Source organism: Microcaecilia unicolor, chromosome 12 (genome assembly GCF_901765095.1).
Source record: "Microcaecilia unicolor chromosome 12, aMicUni1.1, whole genome shotgun sequence".
NCBI classification, from domain to species: domain Eukaryota; kingdom Metazoa; phylum Chordata; class Amphibia; order Gymnophiona; family Siphonopidae; genus Microcaecilia; species Microcaecilia unicolor.
The window spans coordinates 1394490-1414287 of record NC_044042.1 but is presented as its reverse complement, the minus strand read 5'-3'; the positions used below and the strand labels follow the sequence as shown (position 1 = coordinate 1414287).

Sequence of the window (19798 nt, the reverse complement as noted above, 5' to 3'; positions counted from 1 at the left end):
TGAAGTATTATTAGAGGTTTCTTCCTATGGTACCATAAGATTGGAATAATATAGGGCCTCAATGTTTAAAGTTCATGGCCACAAAGCTCTGGAATACTTTGCCCTCCGAGATAAACAAAATTACAATTTTTGATTTTTTTTTTTTTTTTAAATCGGAGAGAGAAAACCAAGACATTTTTGTTTTTATAGTATTATGGCTGCAATTAGTAACAACTGAATATTTTATATTTACAAAGGCTTCATATACCACCAAATGCCAAAAAATGGCTTTAGAGCAGTGTACAGTCACAGTCACAAAGGCTATAAGGGGGAAAACCAGAGTTTAGTGGGGAGTGGAGTAAGCAAGGGTAAACAGTTGAGTTTTCAAGGCAGATTTTACTGAACGACAAGAGAAGGTAGTGCATTCCCAAGCTTAGGCCCGAGTTGTTTCAACACGAATAACAGAGGGAGGAGGGAGTTGTAGTAATCCAGCATTTGTAGAACGGAGTGCATGAGACAGGAAAGATCATCTGGAACCATGGGGAGATGCGATTTGAAGACCACTACTTGAGAGAGCAAGGGAGTGATATGGTCAAAAGGAGTTACACTCATCAATTTAAACCAATGTAGAATAAATAACCTAAATAATTGAGGGGGAAATGCAGTTGTTTACATGTTTTGTTATATTGAATTGATTCTGTGAAGTTCAAGGTCAATAAAATACAATAAATAAAAATAGATAAAAGGTGAGTAAACTGCAAGTTGTCAGAAGAGGAAGGAGATCTGGATTTGCTGAATAGCAGGATACGAGTTAAATCTCCTCCTCCTGCTTAGAACCAGCTGGGACTGCAGAGGGTAATGCCAAATCCTCAAGTAGCTCCTCCCCCCACCTCCTGTTACTAAAGGTAATGGAGCCCTTGTACCTGGACACCAGTGGAAGAAGTACAAATGGGATCTAAAAATGAATCTAATGAGCAGGTTAGGCTGCTGAAGCCGACCATATGGAGGGAATGCAAAGACCTCTATTCTGTTGAGACATTTTCTAAGACTTCCCTAACCTTGGAGGCACAAATTTCAACTCTACAAGTGGCTTCTATTAAAGATCCAATTTTATAATAAATATTTATATGATGGAAAATTCTAGTACAGCTACATTTTCCTTCTACTCGTTTGGCTCTTGATACACTATTGAGAAAATATTTTAAAGAAATTTTGATGCTTCCTAATTCAGATACATTGAATACTATAAACTGTTATATTCCAACAAACAGAAAACCTGATGTAAAGAATCAATAAAAGACTTGTCAAGACTTGGCAATACTAATCTACTAGAGCTACATTTCTGCTAACTTCTGTTGATGAGAAAGAAGATGTCTATGATGAAAAATTACTTTAAGTAGCATAAAATCCCTTTTACTCTTTCGGAATCTTGCCAGGTACTTATGACCGGGACCGGCCACTGTTACAAACAGGATACTAGGCTTGATGGACCCTTGATCTGTCCCAGTATGCCAACGCTTATGTTCTTATTGTATTAGGTGGGGAGGGAGGGATTATGGGAGAATTTCTGGGAGGTGTTCGATCTTTGTACAACAACCCCACAGCTCAGATATTGATAAATGGAGCACTATCCCCGGCTTTTACTCTGGAACGAGGCATGAGACAAGGCTGCCCGCTATCGCTTGAACCCTTTGCTATTAAAATTAGGCAGACCAATAAAGTTCAGGGCCTCAAGGTGGGATCCCAGAAATTTTAAATTTAACTTTGCCAATGATACGTTTATCTACTTAGATAGGGCCACAGAGTCTGTTCCTAATTTGATAACCTAGCTTTTGCATTTTGGGTCCTTCTCGGGGTTGCGGATCAACTTCAATAAATCAGAGGTTTTACCTGTCTCATTACCATGCACGTGCCAGCAGCTGCCAACATTTCCCCTTGCATGGTCCTCGGGCACTTCTTTAAAGTACTTGGGGGTGTAACTCCACAGAAATTTGAGGGTGATATATTGTAGGAACATACAGGACAAGTTAGATAACAAAGTGTTGTGTCATCAATGGCAAGATCTACCGCTCTCCTTGTTAGGTAGAGTGGCACTCGTTACCAAAGATAATGTACTCCTTACAGATGAGTTCAATTCCCACTTCAGGCACAGGCAGCAGCTCCTTGCAACTCTGGGCAAGTCACTTAACCCTCCATTGCCCCATGTAAGCCGCATTGAGCCTGCCATGAGTGGGAAAGCGCGAGGTACAAATATAACAAAAATAAATAAATGTTACCCCTCTGAATTAGGAAAAGAGATGAACTTTTCTACAAAGGGTTCATTAGGGACCTTTCTTTGGGCGGGACGAAGGGCTAGAATTGGGTTTGCCAAGCTGACACAGTCTAGAGCCCGGGTGGGGGGTGGGTTGAACTTGCCGGATCTCCGTTTGTTTAATGTGGCAGCTTTGCTCAGGTGGATTCATGAGCAGGGCCGGTCTTAAGGCGAGGCGACCGCATAGGGCCTCACGCTCAAGGGGGCCCCGCCCGAGTTCCAGTCCCCCTCCCTCTGAATTTAAAAAAAAAGTTACCTCGTCGGGTTACAGGCAGCGGCAGGAGTGAAAAGCGTGCGAGCTGCTCGGCGCTTCAGGAGCCTTCCTTTCTCTCTCTCTAGGCTCTGGTCCCGCCCTCATTTCCTGTTTCCACGAGGGCGGGACCAGAGCTGAAAGGCTTGCATTCTCTATTCCCTCGGAAGCCGTCGGCCAGTCGAGTATGCACAGAGCAGCTAAGCGTTATGCTGGCTGCTCTGCGCATGCCAAGGACGTCCTTTATGTTATTGTTTGTCAATTGCACATTTTTGTCCACTATTCCAAATTCTGAGAATAAACACAATTGTTTGTTTGTTCTGTGGACTGATAAAGAATCCTGGTGGTTTGTGTGTTGGGTCTGTGAGTACTTTCTGGGCTCTGTGGGACCACTGGGAGTGTTGCTCCAGTAACCTAGAAATCACTGGGGATAACTGGAGAGCGGGAGAGTCACCCAGAGGTGGTTGTGAACCAGTTGGTCGGAGGAGGGTGCTAGTGTACAGCACAAGCGGCAGGTGCAGGCAGACCTGAGCTGGGGATAGACCCTCTAAGTGGCCGCGGGGTAACCAGGCGTTTCATGACACAAAGGAAGACATTTTTGGCCGTGATGTCAAGAGTTATAACCTTAGGTCAACCTATTTCTTGACATTTCCATGGATTTTTTTTTTTTAGGTTTAAAATTTCATCTTTCTGTGGGCTGGCTCAGTAACTTGTGATTTTTATTCTTGAATTGGGTTTACTTCATTTTCTTGATTTTGCATTTTGAATTTGTGTATTTCAAAACTGCTGGGGACAGTTCTGAGAGCCAAATCACACAAAAAATAGTCACTTTTGCCTTTTCAGTACAACATAAAGAACTCTGCGCAGTTATGATGCGGCCACACTGAAGCATGGCTTGGTTAATGTTTGATAGTAATGGTGAAACAGCCTTGGTGGGGTTTTTTTTATTCACGTACACATTTTGGAGTCTATAGTAAATGAAGAGTTCACATAATCATTTTAGAAGACAATGCTACAAAACAGCCCCTCTTATCTTTTAGATCCGTCCCCTGGGTGGTTCTGAACTCACCACTTTGCTAAACAGACAGTCTGATGGATTTTCTCCCACTTTTCCCCAAAGTTTCTGGACAGCCACAAACTGTTCTGGAAAAGAAAATGATTCGAAAATGATTCTTAGTGCCAGCCATTCACAGCTGTCTGTTAAGGATCTGTACCCCCAACTGACCACATTCCATGGCTCACCATCCATATACCCACCCAGGCCTAGACACAGTAACTGAGCTTCATGCCATCTCATTCAGCACAGACAAGGATGCAGTGCAGGGGCTGTACATGCATTTAAAAAAAAAAAAAAAAAAAGCAGGCCCACAGCACCCAGGGGGACACTTTGGAGCCGAGACATTGAGACATACGTACTGTCAGAAAACGTGCTCTACTGGGACTATTGAAGGACATATTTTACACCAAGCTGCCTATAATCAGAAAACAAATGCTTTTTTGAACATTTTTATACTACCCTGCTATAAAATTAACCCCAAAACGTACAAAATAGAGATGATTAATTACATATAACAAAGAGGGTGCATTATAGTACCATAATGTATGTCAATTTAAGTCACCATAGGATACACGAGATGCAAATCATGCAAAACACCTCAATATAAATCAAACACCGAGAGCTGTGTTATTATTCCAGATATAAAATACCATCTTTAAGCTGGTCACAGCAAAGGGATCTATTTCCCCATTCCCAAAGAGCTCCCTCACTGCCCCTGGGCCTGTTTAAATCCCTGTTACAGCAGGAGTGATTCCCAGTTGTTCCTGCCTCGGACGGTGCCAGGGTCAAAATGGAGCCAGCAACCCCTTGTGGTAGTTTCACAGTACTACCACTAGGGGTCATGCTTTTGTATAAGGGCAAAACGTCTTATATGACAGTATCGCGAGACTACCTAGAGAGGTTGTCCATGCCATTATGAACCCAGCACTCAATGCTCTCGAACTCTATAAATAAAGCAGCTTGCAAGATTGATTCCAAGCTGTGTTATTCACGTTAATGATCCCCAGGGTAAACACACTGCTGTACACGTGCATTTGCACATCTGCCAATACTCCGATGTGTCATGCACAGGACAGTGACATGTTCTCTTACCTCACTGCTTAGTACCAGAAGATGATCAGAGTTTTTGGGGTCATACATAATTTGTGTGTTGGGGTGAAAGGGAAGATCTGTTTGCGTGAAGTCCTTTGCGAAACTGGATGATCTGAAAATCCGTCCCCCAGAACTTCTGCCAACCACATCACCAGTCAGGATTACCTAGGTAAAACCACAGCACATGAAGTGGTGCACCAAGCACAAGGTAGAAAGGAAGCATTCAGAGCATGCTGGGCATTGGATGGTTAGAGAGGAGATACCATCATTTGGCAAGTGCAAGAGGGGAAACAGGCTGAACAGATATGTCCTAGGCAGGGTGAAGAAAAAGGCGGAGGGGAGACTGTGGCACTTTTCTTCCAGAGTATGCAGGAAATTAAGTCTGCAGCCTCATCCTTACATGCAGAAATGGCAAGGGAGTTCTGTTCTGTGTAGGTGAAGGAAGGGATCCAACACAAAATATTTTATAGATGGGGCAGAGGGTTATCAAAGACCAGACCACAGGTATCTTCCAAATACCGTCTTTCTTTTGCCCAGTCTCCTTTTCACTACAACTTCCATCTCTCCCCTGCCTTCCCAGCTCCAGGATAACCCCCTCCCCAATAAGAACATAAGCATTGCCATTCTGAGACAAACCGAAGGTCCATCAAGCCCAGTATCCTGTTTCCAACAATGGCCAACCCAGGTCACAAATACCTGGCAAGATCCCAAGAGAGAAAGATTTTATGCTGCTCATCCTAGAAATAACTGGGTAATGGAGAAGTGTGAAACATATGTGGACTAGTTTGTCTATTCTTCATTACCCAGTTGTTTATTTAGCAGTGAATAGACTTCGGTCGTGTTATAATTGATTTAAGGCATCCTAGAAATAAGCAGTGGATTTTCCCAAGTCCATTTTAACAATGACTTACAGACTTTTTTTTTAGGAAGCTATCCAAACCTTTTTTAAACCCTGCTAACTGCTTTTACTATATTCTCTGGCAAAGAATTCCAGAGTTTAAATTACATATTGAGTGAAGAAATATTTTCTCCAATTTGTTTTAAATTTACTACTTTGTAGCTTCATTGCGTGCCCCCTACTTCTAGTATTTTTAGAAAGAATGAACAAGTGATTCACGTCTACCCACTCCACTCATTTTATAGACCATCATATCTCCCCTCAGCCGTCTTTTCTCCAAGCTGAAGAGCCCTAGACTCTAGCCTTTCCTGACAGGGAAGTCGGCCCATTCCCTTTATCATTTTTGTCACCCTTCTCCGTACCTTTTCTAATTCCACTATATCTTTTTTGAGATGCGGTGACCAGAACATTTGAGGTGCGATCCCACCATGGAGCAATACAAAGGCATTATAACATCCTCATTTTTGTTTTCCATTCCTTTCCTAATACTTAACATTTTTATTTGCTTTCTTAGCCGCTGCCTCAGCGCACTGAGCAAGGGTTTCAACATATCAACAATACCTAGATCCTTTTTGTTGGTCTGTGACTCTTTGGCCCGTGTTTACCAAGCCGCGCTGTAGGCACACAAACTTTTTAGTGCATGCTAACGCTAGAGATGGGTGTCTACCGTTAGCACGCTCACTAATCTTTAGCACGTGCCTACAGCGTGGCTTAGTAAACAAGACCCCTAGTGTGGAACCTTGCCATCACGTACCTATAGTTCGGGTTCCTCTTTCCCACATGCATCATTTTGCATTTGCTCACATTAAACATCTGCCATTTGTTTGCCCAGTTTCATAAGGTCCTCCTGCAAATTTAACAACTTTGAATACCTTTGTCATCAGCAAGTTTAATTACCTCACTAGTTAATCCTATTTCTAGGTCATTTATGTTAAAATGCAGAGGTTCAGCATAGACCCCTGGGGAACTCCACTATCTATTCAATATACATCAGTATAAATATGCTTTTTTTCCAATCTTCCTGTGCATTGTGTGCTAAATTATTCAAACGGGAGGAAAAGTCTCAGAGCCCAGCCCAGAACATTCACCTTCTTACAGACTACAAAAGGCCACCTCATAGGCATAAAAACCTCCCGATATTTGTGAAATTCTAAACTCCAAAATTTGTAAACCGTTACAGTTTTCATGCTTCAAGATTATAAATTTAAAATCTTCACAGTCAATATCCGTCTCTATATATCGTGCAAAACACATTACAAGGCTTTAAAAATTATCTTAAGGATTAGGATATAAAGCTCAGCTCTGTTGCATCTCACAGTCCAACAATACTGACCATTTAACTCTATGTTTTCTATCTTTTAACCATTTTTGAATCCACAATAGGACATTAGAAAGTCATAGGATAGGAGGTAGTTTCTTCAAGAGTCTTTCATGAGGTACTTTGTCAAATGCCTTTTGAAAATACATACAGAATATAGCAGTAAAAAATCTTCCTCCTCTTCCCACCCCTCCCTCAATGCCCTTGCGTTATGAGCTGTAAGAGGAGAAAGGCCTAGTGGTAACTAAGCCCTATCATTTCTACCACTGGGGAAGTAGGGAGGTGTGCAACACCTCATTCCCAACCTCCTACCCTTTTCTATATGTCACATACAGTTCTGCTTCTCTGCCTCTTCCAGCACTCACTGCAGACCTGTCTGTCTGTCTCCATGTCACTGTTAGAAGCCGCCTTTCCTAACAATGCGCCTCTAAACCCAATTCTGCCCTAGTTCCTTGCACCCCCCCCCCTCTCCTGCCCCTCCCAAGGTGGTGTCCCTCTAGTCCTCAGCTACTGCCTGAACCTGTCTCTCATGGACTATGCTCTGCTACCGGTATGTTCCCATTCCACACCCAAGTTTTGACTTGGGAGAGATACCGGTGCCAGAAATGGTGTTCAAAGCCGAGTCAAAGAAACTGAATGAAATCCCTATAAAACTGGAGGATGTAATGGCACAATTTGACAAAGATTAGCATATCGCCTGGATCAGATGGTATTCATCCCACAGTACTGATAGAATTGAAAAATGAACTTGCAGAATTAATGTGTACCAGGAGATTGGAGGGTGGCCAACGTAACCCCGATTTTTAAAAAAAAGTTCCAGAGATGATCTTGGAAATTATAGACCAGTGAGCGTGATGTTGGTGCTGAGCAAAATAGGAGAGTATAATAAAAGAACAAAATTACAGAGCATATTCAAAAGCATGGATTAATGAGCCAACATGGATTTAGTGAAGGGAAGTCTTGCCTCATCAAATCTTTTACATTTCTTTGAAGGGGTGAACAAACATGTGGATAAAGGTGAGCCGCTTGATATTGTGTATCAGGATTTTCGAAAGGCATTTGACAAAGCACCTCTTGAAAGAAACCAGAGGAAACTGGAAAGTCACGGAATAGGAGGTAGTGTTCTATTGTGGATTAAAAACTGGTTAAAGATAGAAGACAGAGTAGGGTTAAATGGTCTGTATGATCTGTGCTGGGACCGCTGTTTTTTAACCATATTTATAAATGATCTAGAGACGGGAGTAACTAGTGAGGTAATTAAATTTGCCGATGACAAAAAGTTATTCAAAGTTGTAAAAAAATCACAAGAGGACCTTACGAGACTGGGAATCCAAAATAGCAGATGACGTTTAATGTGAGCAAGTGCAAAGTGATGCATGTGGGAAAGAGGAACCCGAATTATAGCTACGTCATGCAAGGTTCCACGTTAGGAGTCACCGACCAAGAAAGGGATCTAGGTGTTGTCGTTGATGATACGTTGAAACCCTCTGCTCAGTGTGTGGCGGTGGTGGCTAAGAAAGCAAACAGAAATGTTAGGTATAATTAGGAAAAGAATGAAAAACAAAAATGAGGACGTTACCGCACCTCAAATACTGTGTGCCATTATGGTCACAGCATTTCAAGAAAGATATAGTGTTATTAGAAAAGATACAGAGAAGGGCAACAAAAATGATAAAGGGAATGGGACAATCCCTATGAGGAAAGGCTAAAGTGGCCAGGGCTCTTCAGCTTGGAGAAAAGACAGCTGAGAGAAGATATGACAGAGGTCTATAAAATAATGAGTGAAGTAGAATGGGTAGACATTTGTTACATTTGTATCCCACATTTTCCCACCTATTTGCAGGCTCAATGTGGCTTACATAGTACCGTAAAGGCGTTCGTCAATTCCGGTATGAACAAATACAGTAATGTTGTGGTAGAATAAGGTTCGTGTGTACAGACACATTAGGGAATCGTAGAGAGGAAGAGTTATTATATGTCCATTACAAGCTTTGGTTTCGTTGTGTTGCAGGGTACAGGCATTTAAGTTGGGTCAGTAGGGTATGCCTTTTTGAATGTTAGTTTTTAATGATTTCCAGAAGTTTAGGTGATCATAAGTTTTCACGGCTTTTGGTAATGCGTTCCATAGTTGTGACATGAAACGCTTGATTACTCTTTCTAAAAATACTAGGAGGTACGCAATAAAGCTACAAAATAGTAAAATTATCAGAGAAAATATTTCTTTGTTCAACGTGTAATTAAACTCTGGAATTCATTGACAGAATGTAGTAAAAGCAGTTAGCTTAGTGGGGTTTAAAAAGGTTTGGATAGCTTCCTAAAAGAAAAGACAATAAGCCATTATTAAAATGACTTGGGGAAAATCCACTGCTTATTTCTAGGATAAAGCACTATAAAATATATTGTACTATTTTGGGATCTTGCCAGGTACTTCTAACCTGGATTTGCCACTGTTGGAAACAGGATGCTGGGCTTGATGGACCTTCAGTCTGTCCCAGTACGGCAACACTTATGTATTTATGACTTGTGTTCCATCAACAACTCTCACATTAAGAGGTTACCTACTTTTCCAGAATTCTGAGGTCCAATGGCCATCCCAAATTCTGTAATAATTAACGTGTTATTGATCAGGGAGGTGATGTCCGTAAAATTCTTTCCATAATTGTCACTTGAGGGGGAGGGGGGGGAATAAAACAGGAAGAAGAGTTAGCAGAAAACACAAAAGTATCAGTGATTGTCCATATCCCAGAGCTCTCCAACCCCAGCACTCCTACTAACCCAGGGGCCTTAGCCCCAAACACCCCTCACCACTATCACTGCATCACTTTTCTACAGCTCTGGAGATCCTCCTCCCACCCACCGAATCACTTTGAGCTCCCCCCCCCCCCCCACCATACACACACACACACTCTGCATTACTTTTCTACACCTCTGAGCTCCCCCCTCCCCCCCCCCCCCCCCCCCACACACACAGATCTCTCTGCTTTGCTCTAAGTGAGCACATCCAGTATAAACACACGCAGACACCCACAATACCTCACCTCCTGTACAGTTTAGACTGTCCAAATGTTATTATTGGCAACGGCACCCTGAAGGTTGTTAGTACCAAAATCACCTGCCAGAACAGAGAGAAAAATGAGACAGAAGCAGTAAGGAGACCACACTCATACACCCTGAAGGACACAAGAACATAGACCAGCCCAGCAGTACCAGAAATAAGAGCTAACAGCCCCCCCCCCCCCCCCCCATCTGTGGCCTGGAAGAGACCCTGCTAAGGCTGCCGCCCCCCTCAAACCCAAATCTCATGTATTCCTCTTATCCCCAGAAAAGCCCCTCCGTTAAGAAAAGTGAGAGGTACGTCCGGAGGACCCTGCAAGACCTCTGTGGGGAATTCAACACCAGCACAGACTATTCCAGACACAGTCTTTGAATGGAATTCCCTAAAGAGACTCTACTGCTCCTGTTTACCAGCCCGGTAAGAGCTCAGAACATAGTAACATAGTAGCTGACGGCAGAAAAAGACCTGTGCGGTCCATCCAGTCTGCCCAACAAGATAAACTCACATGTGCTACTTTTTGTGTATACCTTACCTTGATTTGTACCTGTCCTTTTCCAGGCACAGACCGTATAAGTCTGCCCAGCACTATCCCCGCCTCCCACCCACCAGCCCCGCCTCCCACCACCGGTTCTGGCACAGACTTATAAGTCTGCCCAGCACTATCCCCGCCTCCACACCACCAGTCCCGCCTCCCACCATCGGCTCTGGCACAGACCGTATAAGTCTGCCCAGCACCATCTCCCGCCACCGGCTTTGCCACCCAATCTCGTCTAAGATCCTTAGGATCCACGCGACTCCATGGCAGGGCTCAGCCAGCTTTATTCCTGGGTTGAAAAAGTTGGCAAGTAAAACCTCGCCAGAAGCTCTAGGGCTTGGAGGGGGATAAAATAAAGCGTTTCAATTTCACCTCTGGGATGCTGCAACACACCATGATATAACCCACTTGTAGAGTGTACAATTTACACAACAAAATGTCATAAAACAAAAGTCTATTAAAACATTCCTTGTATAAATACAGATAGGTTGTACACATTTGAAACCAAGATATGCCAAAATACTCACCCCAGTGCCACTTCCCACCCAAGACAGCAACACGGAACCACCGAGATCATGAAAACTGTACTAAAAACACAGAAGGAGGTCATGTTACAATGCAGCCTGCACTCATCCTAACATTTGGTGGCCCTGGTTCAGAACCACTAGTCTCTGGGCTAACTTCATCAGTGTAGCTTCCTTTAGACAGGACACTTTTACATGCGGAGGGGGCCACACTAAACCTAAAAATGTCATCATTCAGAAATATACTCTGGCAGAGCAGTAAACACTGTCCCAGGAAATACCTACGCATGGACCGAGTTCACTACAGTCAAGCTTATTAAGCGCTTAATATCCCGTATAACATATCTGAGTGGATAACAAAAGAACTACAATATACGAGAGGAAAGGGAGGGGTAGCAGAAGGGGTAACGTAACTCCCATCTGTTTGTACATGGGATTCCTCATATGCTAAAGCATGTTTAAGGTACAAAACAACTAGTGCAAAAAGTAAAATTACAGGGTTCAAGGAGGACAAATCGGAGGTTGGGCATCACATTGCATTGCTGGACTACTACAGATCATTTCTATAGCGCTACCAGTTGTACGCAGCGCTTCACAATTTAACATGTAGAAAAGACAGTCCCTGCTCAAGAGAGCTTACAATGTCATAACTAGAACATTTTATTCTCTGGCTCCTGTTTGTCTCCGTCTGATGGATTTGTATTTTGTTTCTACTTCTCTGGGAGTCTGGCTTCCTGGGTTCCAGTTTGCTTTGTCTGCATGTGGTGAAGAACTGTAACATATACATAGTAACATAGTAGACGACGGCAGAAAAAGACCTGCACGGTCCATCCAGCCTGCCCAACAAGATAAACTCATATGTGCTACTTTTTGTGTATACCTTACCTTGATTTGTACCTTTCTTTTTCCGGGCACAGACCGTATAAGTCTGCCCAGTACTATCCCCGCCTCCCAACCACCAGTCCCGCCTCCCATCACTGGCTCTGGGACAGACCGTATAAGTCTGCCCAGCACTATCCCCGCCTCCCAACCACCAGTCCCGCCTCCCACCACTGGCTCTGGGACAGACCGTATAAGTCTGCCCAGCACTATCCCCGCCTCCCAACCACCAGTCCCCGCCTCTCACCACTGGCTCTGGCACAGACCGTATAAGTCTGCCCAGCACTATCCCCACCTCCAAACCACCAGCCCCGGCACAGACCGTATAAGTCTGCCCAGCACTATCCCCGCCTCCCACCACCAGCTCTGGCACAGACCGTATAAGTCTGCCCTGCACTATCCCCACCTCCAAACCACCAGCCCCGGCACAGACCGTATAAGTCTGCCCAGCACTATCCCCGCCTCCCAACCACCAGCCCCGGCACAGACCATATAAGTCTGCCCAGCACTATCCCCGCCTCCCAACCACCAGCCCCGGCACAGACCGTATAAGTCTGCCCAGCACTATCCCCGCCTCCAAACCACCAGTCCCGCCTCCCACCACCAGCTCTGGCACAGACTGTATAAGTCTACCCAGCACTATCCCCGCCTCCCAACCACCAGCCCTGGCACAGACCGTATAAGTCTGCCCAGCACTAGCCCCGCCTCCCAATCGTCTCTGTGTTTTGCAAGTGTGACTGAGGTCAGGTATTGTGTTAGTGTGAAATTTCTGTGTAGGGGGATCTGTGACAGTCCCGCTTCCTCTGTAGGTGGTGAGGGTCTCTGTTTTGCATGTGACCCAGGTCAGTTCTGTGGATAGTTTTTGTTCAGGGATCTCTAGTACAGTTGCATTCTAGAAGTGACCACAGCAACAATCTGGTCCCCAATCACTTTGGATCTGTCCCTGTGGTATTAATGACACCCGCGGATCTCAGAGAGTCCCCCCCCCCCCCCATCCCCGTGCACACCTCTGCCTATCATCACCTGAACTGCATGCGCATGTTTCTGTGTATTTACTACCGCAAAACAAAATGGGGTTCACAATTTCCACAAAGGTCCAACAGTACAGAAAGGGGTGGAAAAAAAGGAACAACTCCAAGAGATCAAACAGAATACCAGTATTCTGTCTCCCGCGCTAGAACCTCTGAGCGTTCTGCGCCGACTAATGCAGGCACAGATTCAGCGCTAATCACCTCTAGCGCCCACATTTGGTTCTGAGCATCGGCCCACGGGTTCCCTTCCTGGGATTTCAAGACGTTGTGGCTCCCCCTTCAGCAAGATATGAGCTTAGTCAAGATCGGGAGGCGGGGCTGGTGGTTGGGAGGCAGGGATAGTGCTGGGCAGACTTATACGGTCTGTGCCAGAGCCGGTGGTGGGAGGCGGGACTGGTGGTTGGGAGGCGGGGATAGTGCTGGGAAGACTTATACGGTCTGTGCCAGAGCTGGTGGTGGGAGGCGGGACTGGTGGTTGGGAGGCGGGGATAGTGCTGGGAAGACTTATACGGTCTGTGCCAGAGCCGGTGGTGGGAGGCGAGACTGGTGGTTGGGAGGCGGGGATAGTGCTGGGAAGACTTATACGGTCTGTGCCAGAGCTGGTGGTGGGAGGCGGGACTGGTGGTTGGGAGGTGGGGATAGTGCTGGGCAGACTTATACGGTCTGTGCCAGAGCTGGTGGTGGGAGGCGGGACTGGTGGTTGGGAGGAGGGGATAGTGCTGGGCAGACTTGTACGGTCTGTGCCAGAGCCGGGGTTGGGAGGCAGGGCTGGGGAGGAGGGGATAGTGCTGGGCAGACTTATACGGTCTGTGCCCTGAAGAGCACAGGTACAAATCAAAGTAGGGTATACACAAAAATTAGCACATATGAGTTATCTTGCTGGGCAGACTGGATGGACCGTGCAGGTCTTTTTCTGCCATCATCTACTATGTTATGTTCTGTTTGATCTGTTGGAGAGTTCCTTTTTTTCCCACCCCTTTCTGGTCTGTGTATTTACTGAAATACTGTTCTACACAATTATTGGTATTGCAAATGTTGTATACAAATGCATCTCCAGGTGGTCATGCACAGACATTTCTGTGCCTTCAGCTTAATCTTGCATTACAGTATGTTCTTTGGTTACTCCGTGCGGGAGTAAAGTCTTGGCATTATACTTGCATTAAAAGCTCCTATGTGGTAGCCGTTATTTTGCAATTTCCCTCTTTCCAGGTTTTACTTTAACCACTATAATGTATTATCACACCAAACATTTGATGATGTCTTTTCCCCGCTCTGCTGGCACTGTTGGTGTCTCTTCCACCTACAAGCACAGGCCAGGCTCTGGTTGCCTCCAGACTGTCTCTCTGTGGCTACCTGACCTCGGAGGGATCTTGGCTATAGATCCCTCAATGGTACGGCCATTTCTCCTAACTCTGCTTTGTTAGCTGGAAGGACATCTTTGGGACACCAATCTTTTGTTCTTTTTAAAGTGGGCATTGGTGGTTAGATGAACCACAGCCCCATTAAAAGGTGACCTTCCTAGCCTTAGTCTCCTTAAATCAGTGATATGGACAAGCCATGTACAAGTGAAAAGCCTCATCTCAGCGAAGGATTAACCCTTTGGTAGGCCTTAAGCAAACGAGCACCTTGGCTCACCATCATAAATGGGAAAAAATATTTATATTACATTTTTATTGAAGCATGAAGGAGCACTTTTTACAAAGCAGATACCACAGCAAACAAAATTGTAAGACCATTTTAAAATCAAAACTTCAACTCATCCCTCCACCCCAGTACTCCACTCATTTCCACAACCTCCGGCTCAGCACATTTCCCCACAAATTCACTTATACTTGACCTGTATACTAATCATAACCCTGCATTCCTCCCCTCCAAGCAATGTAGGAAGCCCATATTATTTAAAATTTCCCACAGTTTTACTATCAAGTACACATTTTCTAATCTATTCATTCACTGTGACCTCTTTCCAAAATACTAGGACTAGGGGGCATGAAATGAAGCTACCAAGTAGTACATTTAAAACAAACTGGAGAAAGTATGTCTTCACACAACACGTAATCAAACTCAAATTCATTGCCAGAAAATGTGGTAATGGCAGTTAGCTTAGCAGGGTTTTAAAAAACGGTTTGGACAAGTTCCTACACGTCCATAAGTGATTATTAAAGTGGATAGGAAAATCCACTGCTTATTCCTGGCATAAGCAGCATAACATATGTTTTCACTTTTTTGATATCTTGTTAGGTATTTGTGACCTGGATTGGCCACAGGATACTTGGCTTGATAAACCTCTGGTTGGACCGAGTATGGCAATGCTTATGTTCTTAGATAATATTCCCAACAGCTCAGATAAATGCTGGAGGAACAGTGGGAGGGGGGGTCCCCTTTTTCATATTTGGTGGATAAGCCCAGTGATTAAAGTGTAATTTATATCTGTTATTATACTCAATACTGATAAACATCCCACCTACCTAAAAATCTCCAATTCCCCAGCTATCATATCTGTATGAAACTAGTGCCTTCTCCCTAATCAGCTTAAATTTGAGCTTTACTGCCTCAGGTATTATTTCTCAAGCTGTGTAATACCTCTCTGTGCAATTGCAGATGTAAGAAATGCCTTCCTTTAAGATACCCACATAGTAATGCTTGAATGTTTTCACTTATATACACTGTCAGCTTGCACATTTGCTTATTTCCGATCTGAGGAAGAAGGGAGACCTTCGAAAGCTAATCAAGAAATGTATTAAGTTATGTCCAATAAAAAAGGTATCATCTTATTTTCTTTTCCATGTTTTATTTTGTTTGATTTCTATAGATTCTACATGGAATGTTGCTATTCCACTAGCAACATTCCATGTAGAAGTCGGCCCTTGTAGATCACCAATGTGGCCGCGCAGGCTTCTGCTTCTGTGAGTCTGACGTCCTGCACGTACGTGCAGGACGTCAGACTCACAGAAACAGAAGCCTGCGCAGCCTTCTACATGGAATGTTGCTAGTGGAATAGCAACATTCCATGTAGAATCTCCAATAGTAGCAACAGAATCTCAATAGTAGCAACATTCCATGTAGAATCTCCAATAGTAGCAACATTCCATGTAGAATCTCCAATAGTATCTATTTACTGTCATAGTAATGCTTGAATGTTTTCACTTATATACACTGTCAGCTAGCACATTTGCTTATTTCCGATCTGAGGAAGAAGGGAGACCTTCGAAAGCTAATCAAGAAATGTATTAAGTTATGTCCAATAAAAAAGGTATCATCTTATTTTCTTTTCCATGTTTTATTTTGTTTGATTTCTATAGATTCTACATGGAATGTTGCTATTCCACTAGCAACATTCCATGTAGAAGTCGGCCCTTGTAGATCACCAATGTGGCCGCGCAGGCTTCTGCTTCTGTGAGTCTGACGTCCTGCACGTACGTGCAGGACGTCAGACTCACAGAAACAGAAGCCTGCGCAGCCTTCTACATGGAATGTTGCTAGTGGAATAGCAACATTCCATGTAGAATCTCCAATAGTAGCAACAGAATCTCAATAGTAGCAACATTCCATGTAGAATCTCCAATAGTAGCAACATTCCATGTAGAATCTCCAATAGTATCTATTTTACTGTCATAGTAATGCTTGAATGTTTTCACTTATATACACTGTCAGCCAGCACATTTGCTTATTTCCGATCTGAGGAAGAAGGGAGACCTTCGAAAGCTAATCAAGAAATGTATTAAGTTATGTCCAATAAAAAAGGTATCATCTTATTTTCTTTTCCATGTTTTATTTTGTTTGATTTCTATAGATTCTACATGGAATGTTGCTATTCCACTAGCAACATTCCATGTAGAAGTCGGCCCTTGTAGATCACCAATGTGGCCGCGCAGGCTTCTGCTTCTGTGAGTCTGACGTCCTGCATGTACGTGCAGGACGTCAGACTCACAGAAACAGAAGCCTGCGCAGCCTTCTACATGGAATGTTGCTAGTGGAATAGCAACATTCCATGTAGAATCTCCAATAGTAGCAACAGAATCTCAATAGTAGCAACATTCCATGTAGAATCTCCAATAGTAGCAACATTCCATGTAGAATCTCCAATAGTATCTATTTTACTGTCATAGTAATGCTTGAATGTTTTCACTTATATACACTGTCAGCTAGCACATTTGCTTATTTCCGATCTGAGGAAGAAGGGAGACCTTCGAAAGCTAATCAAGAAATGTATTAAGTTATGTCCAATAAAAAAGGTATCATCTTATTTTCTTTTCCATGTTTTATTTTGTTTGATTTCTATAGATTCTACATGGAATGTTGCTATTCCACTAGCAACATTCCATGTAGAAGTCGGCCCTTGTAGATCACCAATGTGGCCGCGCAGGCTTCTGCTTCTGTGAGTCTGACGTCCTGCACGTACGTGCAGGACGTCAGACTCACAGAAACAGAAGCCTGCGCAGGAATGTTGCTAGTGGAATAGCAACATTCCATGTAGAATGTCCAATAGTAGCAACATTCTATGTAGAATCTCCAATAATAGCAACATTCCATGTAGAATCTCCAATAGCAGCAACATTCCATGTAGAATCTCCAATAGTAGCAACATTCCATGTAGAATCTCCAATAGTATCTATTTTACTGTCATAGTAATGCTTGAATGTTTTCACTTATATACACTGTCAGCTAGCACATTTGCTTATTTCCGATCTGAGGAAGAAGGGAGACCTTCGAAAGCTAATCAAGAAATGTATTAAGTTATGTCCAATAAAAAAGGTATCATCTTATTTTCTTTTCCATGTTTTATTTTGTTTGATTTCTATAGATTCTACATGGAATGTTGCTATTCCACTAGCAACATTCCATGTAGAAGTCGGCCCTTGTAGATCACCAATGTGGCCGCGCAGGCTTCTGCTTCTGTGAGTCTGACGTCCTGCACGTACGTGCAGGACGTCAGACTCACAGAAACAGAAGCCTGCGCAGGAATGTTGCTAGTGGAATAGCAACATTCCATGTAGAATGTCCAATAGTAGCAACATTCTATGTAGAATCTCCAATAATAGCAACATTCCATGTAGAATCTCCAATAGCAGCAACATTCCATGTAGAATCTCCAATAGTAGCAACATTCCATGTAGAATCTCCAATGGTATTTATTTTACTGTCATAGTAATGCTTGAATGTTTTCACTTATATACACTGTCAGCTAGCACATTTGCTTATTTCCGATCTGAGGAAGAAGGGCAACCTTTGAAAGCTAATCAAGAAATGTATTAAGTTATGTCCAATAAAAAAGGTATCATCTTATTTTCTTTTCCATGTTTTATTTGGTTTGATTTCTATTGATAACCTTAAGAGTGGACTAACACGGCTTCCACACTCCTCTACTTAAGATACCCACAGAAATCAGCATAATGAAGGCCATGTCTTTGCTGCAGCTGACAAAAGGGAAGGTGCCTCTCTCTCACCTCAGGGGAGCAAAATGGACTGGCGAAGTCCCCATTATATCTCCTAGACTAGCACAGAAAGAAAGTGACTTTCTAATCAACTCCTTTGGATGTTGAAGGGCTTCCCAAATGCACATCATTTTGTTTTGTAAAAATGTTCTTTTAACCTCCTCCAATCCAACTGTTTAAGCACCCAAGGGAACTACTGAGCCACCATAGGGGCTGAATCATCAGATGCATTCAAATGTTGGCATGGGGTTAGCACAATGAATGCACACAATGCAGAAAGATAACCCTACGAACTAGGGCTGGACGTTAATCGCGACTGACATCACAATTAATACATTTTGTCATCTTTATTTAAATAATGCAATCACAATTAATTGCGTGCTGCCCACTTTTGCCTCCCTCCTGCTGTGCACGGTCTGACATATCTCCTGCCCACAGCTAGCTCTCTCTCTCTGGTTCTCCCCAACCAAACTGGTGTACTTTTTGAAATGGCCTGCCTGGGCCTTTCCCTCCGACAACTCCCTGTTTTCAGAAGAGGTTTGGGTGGGTCAAAGGAAAGACCTGGTGCAGGCAGCTTTTGAGGAGGAGAGGGAAGGAATTGAATGAACTGTGGTCAGAGACTAAAGGGGAGGGAGAGATGCTGGACTGTGCATGGGGAGAAAAGGATGGAGGGAGGGAAGTGGATTGGGAGAGAGGGAAGAAAGACAATGGACCTAGGGGTAAAGAGGAGAGAGGAAAAAAAAAAAAAAGAGAGTTGGACCTGGGGGGCGGGAGAAAGGAAGATATTGGGCCTTTAATCAATGGCACGGGGGGGGGGGCACCTTGAAGACCTGGGCCTCTCACTTTGGGCTCAGGCCCCCTCCAAAACTGCAGTACCCGTTCAATGGCAAGTGGGGTAGCTGAACCCCCACCACCTGAAGAAATCCGCTGCCTCTCCTCGTACTGCCTCAGCAGCCACAGACACTCCCCAAGATGCTCAGTTTGTGCCAGTATTGAGAGTGCAGGAAGGAGGCAGCTTTGAAAGTGGATTTCTTCGCCATCCCTACTAGCAAAAGGTAGGATACGTAATGGAGGGGGGGGGGAGGGAGGAGAGAAAGTGCATGCCCCCTCCAGTCTCCCTCAATGGACTGTTGGCCCCGCCCTCAATCATGAGATTAAAATTTGTAATCGAAATGCAGCTCTAATTAAATTCACCCCCAACGTAGATAAGTATGCAGGAGACAAAGGTGAAGCTTTAATGCCACATTTGAGGGGGTGGTCAAGGGTGAGCTCATTCTTCTGTAGCAGTATCTGAAGATTTAATGCCCGTTTCTTATTTTTACTGCAAGCTTATCAGAACCCACTTTTTTTTTTGTTAACTCCATGAAGAACATGGGTTAGAAAAGACAGAATGGGGGGGGGGGATGCGAGGATTCTGTGCCAAGGGCAGTTGCA

The 19798-nt window shown here is 43.9% G+C and overlaps 1 protein-coding gene across 2 annotated transcripts in view; it reads right to left on the bottom strand.

Annotated features, from left to right (window-relative positions):
• SORT1 (sortilin 1) overlaps positions 1-19798 on the bottom strand; it is an 80910-nt gene that overhangs the window by 52581 nt on the left and 8531 nt on the right. For both annotated transcript variants that reach the window (XM_030221523.1, XM_030221524.1), the window contains exons 2-6: positions 11023-11082; positions 9944-10017; positions 9468-9570; positions 4690-4854; positions 3610-3683 (exon numbers count right to left, since the gene is read on the bottom strand). In XM_030221523.1, the coding sequence (XP_030077383.1) occupies positions 3610-3683; positions 4690-4854; positions 9468-9570; positions 9944-10017; positions 11023-11082 (476 nt within the window). The remainder of the gene's footprint in view (positions 1-3609; positions 3684-4689; positions 4855-9467; positions 9571-9943; positions 10018-11022; positions 11083-19798) is intronic.